Source organism: the organism of the source record quoted next, unplaced genomic scaffold (assembly GCF_019419815.1).
Source record: "Pyrus x bretschneideri cultivar Hongxiangsu unplaced genomic scaffold, Pyrus_bretschneideri_v1 Contig21, whole genome shotgun sequence".
Lineage (NCBI taxonomy): Eukaryota > Viridiplantae > Streptophyta > Magnoliopsida > Rosales > Rosaceae > Pyrus > Pyrus x bretschneideri.
Window position 1 is genome coordinate 6,278,333 of NW_025999513.1, and position 11,358 is coordinate 6,289,690.

The 11,358-nt window shown below is 37.7% G+C and overlaps 1 protein-coding gene, 1 long non-coding RNA gene and 1 other non-coding gene across 3 annotated transcripts; all 3 read right to left on the minus strand.

Moving 5' to 3' along the window:
• Positions 1–347: 347 nt before the first annotated feature.
• Positions 348–1,947, minus strand: LOC125477309. Its single transcript, XR_007258453.1, has 3 exons — positions 1,765–1,947; positions 1,192–1,297; positions 348–924 (listed from the first exon to the last, which is right to left on the minus strand). It is a non-coding gene; the product is annotated as an uncharacterized LOC125477309 (long non-coding RNA).
• A 3,771-nt stretch (positions 1,948–5,718) lies between these two features.
• LOC125477319 (receptor-like protein kinase ANXUR2) lies at positions 5,719–7,401 on the minus strand. The gene has a single exon (XM_048584288.1). The coding sequence runs from the start codon at positions 7,209–7,211 to the stop codon at positions 5,880–5,882; it is 1,332 nt and encodes a 443-aa protein (XP_048440245.1). The 5' UTR covers positions 7,212–7,401; the 3' UTR covers positions 5,719–5,879.
• Positions 7,402–10,921: 3,520 nt separating this feature from the next.
• LOC125477486 lies at positions 10,922–11,109 on the minus strand. The gene has a single exon (XR_007258545.1). It is a non-coding gene; the product is annotated as a U2 spliceosomal RNA (small nuclear RNA).
• Between the last annotated feature and the right edge of the window lie 249 nt (positions 11,110–11,358).

Below are 11,358 nucleotides of genomic sequence, written 5' to 3' on the forward strand. Positions count from 1 at the left end.
TAGTATCTTTCTCGTAACATCATGCGTGTCATGTTACACGTAACGAGTAAGATACTAATGTGTCATATATATTTAGTGTATTTGACATTTTTGGATGGAAATAACATAAACAAGGCAAGCGAATTTTGAGTTTCAAAAAGCAAAATGATGACTTGTAATGTAAGAGCAAGCCCACACTGCTAAGGCAATAATTACTCCGTCAATTGGCCAAATCCAATCATTGCCCTATTGGGGGGGGCATGGCTGAAATTTTAAATTTTGGTTTGCTTGTTTTTGGGCTAGGTTTGTTGGGGTTTGGACTTTTATCTCTCGTTAAAATGGTTCAACACTAATTGAGTTTTGTCAAATGTAATTTTATTGAAATTAATTCCAAAACATATTGTACGAAAAAGTAAAACACGGAACTAAGGAACAATAAACAATATTTGTGAGGCCGTTTTTTTATCCTAAAAAAGAACACACTTGGAGATAGGGTTTGAAATACTAGCTAGGGTTTGAACATAACGGAAACGAAATACTAGCTTGTAGGCTTGTAGCTAGGGTTTGAAAACTAAAAGCTGCGACAACAAATGCAACTCTTTTATCTATACCATCACTAGAAAGTGTTTTGACTGTTTGGGGCTCAGCAATACTGGGCAGACTTAAAAGAAATGGGGAACTTGAAGGTGTTGAAGTAAGTGAAGCTGATGACATCGTTCGACTTCAACGGCTCTCCTCCATTCACCAAGCAATCATCATCCGCGATCCTTGTGAAGACGGATTTGGGTATAACTTCTGCAGAAGCAAACTGACCACAGTGGACATGGATTTGTGAAGGAGCACAATCAGAAGTGCAGGTGTTCACAATCTGTACTGCGTACTTTGGGATCCCAGTTCCTGGAATTTGGGTCTGTGAGATGCTTATCTCTTCGGCTCTGCAGCTGGCTACAAAATCAAGACTAATTAATTACGTAGCAAGTTACAATTAAACAAGAGAAGTTGAAAATCTGATTTATTTTGTGAAGACAACATACTATGTTGTCATGGACTATCGAAGATGAGAAATTTATAACATAATGCAAGATCACGTTTATACAAATATAACTTGATATGAAGATATATACATATAGGAAGCCTTTAAGGGAAGGGATCCCCATCACACACACATATATGTATGTACATATAATTAAACAAAGATGAGAGTTGCAGTACCAGAATGTAATCCTTGTGCATTGCAGAATGTAACCATGAGCGTCATGAACGCGAAGCACAAATGGGAAAAGGCCATGATGTTTTCTTTAGTCAAACAAGGGAGAACCTGCAAGCAAAGTTGATTTCTCAAGATTCGTGAAAGTAGCTTTTTTCAAAAGTGCTTGATACAATCCAATCAACAATAAAAATATAGATGCAGAACATAACTGAACAAAGTACTAGCTAATAAGGCTGTAGCCTAAGGAGAGTGAGGCCAAAAAAGACATATATGAATTAGATTTGGTCTATATTCTTGGAGAAGGTTTTTTTATGCATTCATCATCAAAAATTTCAACCTCAAATTCTTTTTTTTTCTTCTTATGGATTTAGAATTAATAGGATATCGGCTATTTTAATTTAAACTAAACAAATACAAGGTGCATGCATGAGAAGCCACTAATAGTGCAAGAAAGAATTAAACCGCATGCAAACTAAGTGCAGGAATCAAACGGATCGAGACTTCGAGAGTAAACATAAAGGAGATTGCAAAAGAAAAAAATAGTGTCTAAGAGACATTAAAACTTGTAAACTTACTTGAATTCTACAAGTGCTTGAATGAAAAATAGCTAGAAATCGAGGACGAAAGCGTTGTCGAGGATAGCTAAAGAGTTTAGGGTCTTACTGTTGATCCTTGGTTTATATAAGGTTTTTTTTCCCTCAACAATTAGGGAAATTAATTACTTAGCACTCCACTGCTTTCAAAACTTTTCTGATTTGGTCTTCTGTTAATGAGATTGAATCTTGATTTTCGCTCCAAATCAATTTAGAATGATTGTGTTCAACTCCGGAGATTTGCTTCCTTACTTGGACTCCAAGACACACGGATACTTTTATTCGGAATTTTTGGGCGTTTTGATTACTTTTTTAGGCAGTTCCCTTCAACTAGTGGTTTTTTTATTTCCATTAATTCACATGCTGTGCATCTTCACTGGTTAATTGCTTACCACCGAAAAAAGGAAAACAATTATTAAGATATCGATTATTTTAGTTTAAGAGGAATGTTAGGGGACTCTCTCAAAGTGATACTCTTCATGTAAAATATTCTACCAATAATATGAGATGGTAGAGAATTTATGGAAAATCTCATTTTTAGCATTTCTCTTATACTTTGTTTGGATGAAGAAATTTAAGATAACTAAAGAATTTTAAAATGGTGGAAATTAAAATAAAGGGATTTTATTTTCTAGAATTTGTGAATTTTCTTGTACGGTTAACCTAAAAGAACAATGGAATTGAATACGGAATTTGTTATTTTTAAACTCTCAATCATAAAAATTGAGAAATAACACCTATTTATTTAAACTTGAGAATTGGAGGTCCCAAATTTCAGGTTTTTTTTTTGTCACGTTGAAAATCTAAATTTCTATGTTTATGAATCCAAACAAAGGAATCGGTGCATGTCAATTTATAAATTTTGACTTTTATCTAAATTCCAAATTTATTTCTCTCATGTCAATTTATAAATTCTGACTTTTATCTAAATTCCAAATTTATTTTCCTCGTCCAAACATTGTGTTAGTTTAAACTATAGCAAAACAAAGTGCATTAATGCTTATGGCCGAAAATAAAGATTCAAGCGCACTAATTCCTTGTTTGCTAATTGAAAAGGGGGTTAAATGCTTATGGCCCATAAAAGGGCATTAATAACATAATTCATATATTTTTCGGCCTGAAATAACAGTTTGGGTCAAGAATGGGCTGACTTGAGTTGAAAAGACTAAGAATTCTAGTAAATATCCCTCAGACCAGTGGGCTTATAGCCCAAGAGAGGATTCGACTAAGTCATCATGGGAGTAGGTGTCACATCCCGGCCCGGGGCGAATCACTTCCCGGGCCCGCTCCACCACCGTAGCACGATATTGTCCACTCCCAAAAGGCCTCGTGCTAGGTAGAGATGAGAATATACATATAAGGATCACTCCCCTTAGGGGCCCGACGTCTTCGTCGGCACACACACGACCAGGGTTAGGCTCTGATACCAAATTGTCACATCCCGGCCCGGGGCGGAACACTTCCCGGGCCCGACTCCACCACCGTAGCACGATATTGTCCGCTTTGGGCTTACCATTCCCTCACGGTTTTGTTTTTGGTAACTCACGAGCAACTTCCCAGTGGGTCACCCATCATGGGATTGCTCAAGCCCTCTTCTCGCTTAACTTCGGAGTTCCTACGGAACTCGAAGCCAGTGAGCTCCCAAAAGGCCTCGTGCTAGGTAGAGATGGGAATATACATATAAGGATCACTTCCCTGGGCGATGTGGGATGTCACAGTAGGACTGTGAGAGGATTAAGTGCGTGTGTGGCTCAATCGAGTCCTATGCAAACTAAAATTGCCAAACGTCATAATAAGCCCTGAATAAATATGAATCATTCCTAAGCTAATAATTCATTCTTAATCAGATAAAGATGAATTAATCGCATAATGGGATCAAGTTCAGAATCTAATAAGTAAAGTAGAAAAAGAAGGAAATTGAGAGAATCATAGTTGTGGAAGAATTGAATTGGGGAGTGAGATAATGAAAAAATAATAATGGAGAAAATGCTATTATCTCATTCATCTGTTGCTCCCTTGTTTCTCTGTCTTAAAAAAATTGACACGATTTCCCTTCATCGCCATCTCAACCTCAATTCTTCCATCCTCACCATCTCCTCTCCAAATTAATTCAAGTCCCTGTCCAAATCGGTTTCAGGAACTCCAAATACTTTCTCCTACTCTTCACGTCCTCCCAATTTGATCGCTACGGTAAACTTTGCAATTTTGAAGCTCACTACAGATTTTGATATGAAAATTTTAAGTTTTTGGTTGATTTTCTCTGAATCATGGACTCTTTTGTTGACTTGTTTGTTTGATTACAAAGAGAAAGTTGAACGAATAAGCTTGGGTAAAAACTGATCTGGAAATTACTATCACCCTCAAGCATGAGCGTGAGATTAACATTTGCATAGTAATATAGGAAATTACCATTAGATTCCAATTTTCGTAACAATATAGGATTCCAATTTGCATGAGTGCAAGGTTACCATCGTCTCCAAGGTCACTGGCTTGTATTCAAGTGTAATCCTATATTGCTATGTCAATTAGAATATGAAATATTAAAAAAATTGAAATGCTTTTGTCCCTTAATGGATGCAAAGTATCTATGCTTATGAATAATGAAAACTCATTTAAGTACATTTCTTTGTCACCTGCTCTGATCTGGTAAAACAAACCAAACAATATTATTATTTTTTTACAACTTAATGGAAAAATGACTGAATTTTGTATTTTCCTCTTGTTCATTTTTATTGTTCATAGTACTAGAAAAATTAAGATAGCATGTATTAATTGTTCTTTTTGTAAAGTTTTTATGATGGAACGAGACTTATACTTTGGATATAAGGATCTCTCTTTGTTCACTATTTACCTAGATTAGAACAATTGTGTTATTGAGTTAACTTTTACTAGGGTCAGATTATTTGAAACTGATTCTGCAAAAATGGTCGATGATGGGTTGAACTAATCTTGCAAAAAAAAAGTCAAAGACAGGTTGAACTAATTCTGCAAGAATGGTCGAAGACGGGTTTAACGAGTTGAATTGATTCTGCAAAAATAGTCGATGACGTTGAACTGATTATGCATAAATGATCAAGGACGGGTTGAATTGATTCTGCATAAATGGTCGAGGATGGCGAACTAATCTGGAAAAATGGTCGAAGACAGGTTGAACTGATTCTGCAAAAATGGTCGATGACGAGTTGAACTAATTCTGCATAAGGATCGAGGACGGGTTGAACTGATTCTGCAAAAATGATTGAGGACGAGTTGAACTGATTCTACAAAAATAGTCGATGACGGGTTGAACTGATTCTGCATAATTAATTGACGATGGGTTGAACTAATTTTGCAAAAATTATTAAGGACGATTTGAACAGATTCTACATAAATGGTTGAGGACCAGTTGAATTAGTTCTGCAAAAATGGTCGAAGACGAGTTGAACTGATTTTGAAAAAATGGTTAAATACGGGTTGAACTGATTCTGCATAATGGTCGAGGATGAGTTTAGCTTATGGCACATTAATTTTGTTGGAGTTGTGGAGGAATAAGTTTATTAATAACTCTAAAACCTTAGGGGTATGACTAGTAGTTTAAAACATTGTTTCCATGTTTTTGAGTTGGGCTTTAATTGTTTTTATGTTATTGGCTCTCATTGACATATTTAAAAAACTAGTGGAGTTCCTTAAAATATAGTGAAATTTTTTGTCTCTATATATAAAGCTCCCTAAATTTTAAGGTGCATTCATACTATATATTTTAAAAAAAAATCCTTATGACCCTAAATAGTTATTTTATATTTTATTTTACGTGGTGTAATCAAGTGTTAATAAAAACCCAAAATAATTACAGACACTCAAATTTTGTGATTGTCTCATATTTACGAAACTTATGTCTCAAGACTTTTCAAATGCGACAAAAGGATATTTACGTAAATTCGCTATAATTGTTAGCTTATATTTAGGGTGAAACCCTCATTCGAAATTTACTCAGACAATTATCGACCATCTCAAATTAAAGTTACAAATAAGAATATAAATTGTCGAAATTTAGAATTAAAACCAGTGAATCAAAGAATTGGAGTCCATTCCAGAAAATCACCCGACACTTCAAAACCCTAGGCAGCGTCTGCCAATAAAATCTTGGCTGCAGCGTCTGCCTTAAGAAGCATTTTTGAAGGCACAGGATTTGGACCCCCCAAGTTCCCGGCCGTGTCATTAACCTTAAAAATCTCCAGTCCATTAAGTATGGCATCATAGTACTGCGGATGCGTTGCCAGACTCGGATGCAAACCCACCCACAGAACATCACCGTCTTTGTCGTTCATATGAGTGGCATAATCCTTGTAAACCGGGATTCCGATTCCCCCGGTCCACAGGACCACATCTGCCATCTCCTGAGCCGTTCGGTTGTTGAGATATATATCGAACGTTCTCTGGTTCCCCAGTGTGTTTTGAAAGTCGCAGAAATGTAACCGAACGACGTAGGTGAAATTTGCGTCCACCTGAAAAACCCAAGTGAGATTGGATTTAACGTTGACTTGAGGGTTCGGTCCCATCGATCTCGCAGTTTTGTACACGTTTAGAGGAGCAATATATTCGGGGACATCCTTCGTGTGTTTGATGGTGACATTGGCAGGAGCCTCGATTGACACCCCGAGAAAAGTCTTATTGAGATACGAGGCCCCGTAAGCTGCATTTAGTAGGTACGGTGAGTCGTCCCACCATGTTCGTGCGAGTCCGGAGTCCTTGATTGCAGGAATGTAATCCCCTCCGACGCTTAGCCTGTACATTGTCTGGAGGGAGGCGTTTTGGACGTCAACCGTTTGGCCGCGGAATCCGATCAAGTCGGTCGGCTTGAAGATTTCTTCCATTGGGATAACCTCCAGTGAGTTCACGAAGGCGAATGTTTTTTCGTGCTTTGTGGAGGGCGTGAACGTGATGTTGAGAGTGCCGGACTGGACAGGAACGATTGAGTACTCTCTTATGATGTAAGCCTGCGTGAGGGCCAAGGCTGTGATGAAAGGGCTGAAATTTTTAAGCAGGGTGAGCCCGTTGGCGGAGACGTCGAAAACGCCGTTTAAGGAATCTACGGAGTTGTAGGTGGTCGGGTAGAATTGGAACCTGACCAACAGGCGTTTGCTTGATGGGACAGAGAACTTGTACGATGTTGCAGAGCTCATGATTCTGACTGTCATGAATGGAACTTTGGATGGCAGAGCAGGGTCATAGTACCCCGCTTCTGCAGTCTTCGTGTTGTCAGCGGAGGCGAGGTACGTAGAATCCGTTGTCCATTTCCGGCCATCCGAATCCGTTTCCCCTTCGGCAGATGAGCCGCAGGAAATTATATGGGACTTTGAGTCGGAGCCTTGGCTTCGAACACGAATGGTGTTTGATGAGAACAAGGATAACAAAACCAGAGGAAGCAAAATGTGGGATTTGTGGATCATTGCTGGAAAGAGAAACTCTTTTGAGATGGTGTTTGAGCGGTTAGTGGTCAGGGAAGAAGAAGGTCTGTTGTGTTAGAGTACAGGAAAACTTGGAAATATGGAAAAAAATTAGGTGAAAATTAATCTAATGTTCGTCTTCCTGCACAAGAAATTTGATTTTTTATAATGTTTCTTCTTCTATCAAATTCGAATGCGGTGTTCTAGCTAAAATTGGAAGAAATGTTAAAATTATACCCCGGAAATTCTAAGAAGTGATGCAAGAATTACAAATCCAGCTTTGTTTGGCTTTCATTTTTGCTGTATCTTTGTTTGTTCTTTCTTTCTTTGTAAATTGATTGTGTGTTGTTTGTCACAGGGGTGTAGGGAACGTTGAGATAGGAGGTCGTTATCGGTTGGAGAACAACGGTAAGACGTAGAAATCGCTAAATTATCATTGGCATTGACCGAATCCCAGACGTTATTTTGGGTTTGTAGATGCTTTTGCATATATAGGTTTGTATACTTTCAAAGACCTCATATTTGAAAGATTTTTTTCTTTATCACTTGGAATCACGTAATATGTGCTATACAAATATATAAAGGATCGTATCATCATGACACCTAAACTTTTCCACACATATTATTGATATATTCATTTATTTATTTATTAAGAGATTGCAGGATTCAAGCTAGAAATCTCTTTCAACAACGGAAAGAAAATGCTTACTAATTAAATTAAATGTTAGGCTGCAACAATGTACGTATAAAAAATTATATGTTATGGATAGGGTAAGGTTAGGGAAACCATCTATTTAAACAATATTTTCTAATCCTTATGACGTAATTGTTGATGGTTGAATTATTACTTGAAGTGTTGATTAATGTGCTTCTATTGAGGACACATCACATGATTTGCAAATATGGTCTAAAATGTTGGTCTACCTAGCATTGCTCTTATGAATATGATATAGATTTTGAATTGTACAAGATTACATTCAAAACCCACCAACTCGGTATATGATGGTCAACATTAATATTATTTGCCTCAATATCTAAAATTCAAACATAGATCATATCATATGGAACCCAATGATCTAAAATTATACTAGGAGGGCAATCTCCTAACAAAGAATAAGGCTAAAAATTCAGACAGGGTTTCAAGGAGCTTGTTTATGCTCATGTCATTTTCTCATTCGCCAATTCTCGACTCATAACGCTTCCCGTTCTTCTTTGTGCGCGGTGAAGATAGTGGTGGATGCTGTAAGGTTGTGAGCATCAATGAATATGATTTGCTGATTTCTTGGCAATCAATTAACTTGGTCAACGAGTTAATTGGTGTTGAGGAACTTATGCAATCTCGTTTAATTAAGATTTGGAGTCCTTATTATGTGCAACTAATCAAGAAGCCTTATTGGTTAGACAAGAAATCAATATCAAATAGGACTCTAATGTTATCCTTATTCAGTTGGTCACTAGATACAAGCCCGACATTTTGCATCTACGTGTCTTTGGTTGTGTGGTTTATGTGCCGATTGCGCCTCACTTATGTACCAAAATGGATCCTTAGAGAAGGATGAGAATCTATGTCATTTTATATTCTCCTCCATCATTCGCTACTTAGAACATTTAACAGACGATCTCTTTACCGCCCGTTTCGTGAATTGTCACTTCTATGAAATTTAGCAAACAAATTAATGTAAACATTTGCACTTCGTTGTGCAGAGAATTTGTATTGAAATTTAGCAAACAAATTAAGTTAGTAGCTAGTTAGGTTGGTCATATCAACCTGAAAACCTTACTTTGACCCTCAACAATTTTCTATTTTGTTTCGCGATGATCAAAGCTTCCTCTTTTTTCAATTTTGTTTTGAGAACTTGTTTCTTTTTATTTTATTTTATCATAGACAAAGAAGGATAACGGGCTTTAAGTAACATAGGTTGAAAGTAGGCAAAAACTGAGCAATAAATCGAACAAATATGCGGGGAAATATTAGAACTTTGATTTGGTGTGGTGCGCCGGGCCCGAGCAGCAGTGCAACGCCTGGAAGATGTGAAAAAGCTCCAATAGCAAGCCATTGTGATGAGCTCTCTCCCTAAAGAATCAAACAATGGGATGTTAAACTTTTACAAACTGCAAAAGCGTGCAAAAGGGTGAGTGTAGGTGGCTGAACCTCTGAATCTACAAAAATGGGCATGTGATTTTGATGAAAGGATTGTGGCAGCCTGAGATTTGGCGAAAAAGGTTTTATCCATGGCGCGCTATCTGTGTCCCTCAGTACTGGTTTCTGTTGACAATGACACAAAGTTGTACCATGGAAATTTTAACTACCCTACAGAATATTTTCCTGCTAAAGTCGCAAGGCAATATGGGGACTTGAACTTTATCTCTCCATCTGGAAGAAGAACTGGAAAGATTTGTGATATACCAAGCTGATGTTTGAGAATGTTATAGCGTCAATCTTGCTCTCGGGGAGTCAAGGCCCCTTGTCGTTTTATTAAGTGTAATATGCTAGTACTGCATGTGCATTTGGCAATAGCATCTCACAATCAAATGGAGGTATAATTCGTAAGGATATATAAGTTGTTGTATGACAAATAGCCAATGGGTGTTAGAGGGGTAGGAAGTACAGTGGTTCTGGTGGCGGCTTAACTTCAGTTGGGAATCAGAATCTTAGAACTTCAGTTTCAGAAATAAAAGGGGATAATATATACAAGTGACAAACTAAAATGGCTCATGGTTGGTTTGAGACTTTTGAAACCTTGTGTGAAAATTAAGAAGCAAAGCCCCTAGGCAATTTAAAGGAAGAGACGAGCTGGCATCGGGAGAGAGAGTGATGCAGTTCACGTAGAAGCTGCAGAGAATAGGAAGGGAATAACAATACGCAAGCTAATAAAAAGAGAAACTATAGGAAGCTAACTCAATAGAGATAAAATTATATTCCAACTCCGTTTCCAGCATTCAAATCACGATCTATTTATATAATAAAAGGAACTTAATTAGACTAGTACATGAAATAAATAAGAAAGCTCAATAGGTCCTGCCGTTCCCAACGTTATTAATCTCCTTGGTCTTGGAATCTGATGGGTTTAGTAATCATCCCCCTAGGACATTCCTTGAAAATAGTATATTGCACCTCAGACTTTAATTCTCTCAGTGACTCTTCAGATGGTCCCCCATCAGTCCCTCCGGGTTGAAAATGACTCGTCATTGAGTCAAAATTTTGCTCCTGGACATCCTCAAAGTATGGTTGCAAGTCAGCCGCATTGAATATTGTTGACACCACCATATCCGCGGGAAGTTCATCCGGTATCACAACAGAAAACTCTTGCGGCAAGGATTCGTTCGCGTACGGAAGAGAGACCCCAACATTCTCCTCTTTGATCCCCAAAGCACATACAGATGCGCCTTCTTCAATTTCTTCCATGAATTCTGCCATGGCAAGGCAGATTGTCCCCATCTTCTTTTCAGGCTTTACTATATGTTGTTCTTTTGAAGGGCCCAAAATTATCTTCACTGTCTTTCACAAAGGTGTATGTGTTTTTGAACCCATCATGAAGAACTTTTCGGTCATATTGCCAAGGTCTTCCCAACAAAAGATGGCAAGCATCCATCGGTACGACATTGCACCATACTTCATCTTGATATGCCTTCCTAATAGAAAAAGCACAAGTCACGCATTGAATGTCATTAACTTGTTAGGCTGTAAAAACTTACACTTGAATTTGAATTTGGTAGGGTGCGCCAGCCCGAGCAATACTGCAACACTTGGGCGACACGCAAAGATACACGCAAAGATCCCAATAGTTTTCCCTAAAAAAATTAATTTAATATCGTGTGATCCATTGGTTCACGTATCAGATATTAAACTGATAAGAATAAATAATACACTTGATCTTAACCAAAATACCAAGAAAGGTATGCTCTACTCGGGAATTCGCTTTTATAGCAGCTTCGTTCTACTACTATCCTGTGCTGGTCGATGTGGATTCGAATACACTATCTCGAAATACTCATGTTCTGTCCTTGTACTTGAACGCAAGTACACTTAAAGCCTCTCCTCAGCCAATTGACTAAGCTTACAGGATCAAAGAATAAACAGAACAGCAAATGAATTAAGCTTACAAGATCAAACAATCCTTTTGGTCTACAAATTTAACGACAGCTCTAA

Excerpts from the sequence above, each read along its gene's own strand:
- LOC125477319 (XM_048584288.1), bottom strand. The coding sequence starts at position 7,211 with ATGATCCACAAATCCCACATTTTGCTTCCTCTGGTTTTGTTATCCTTG.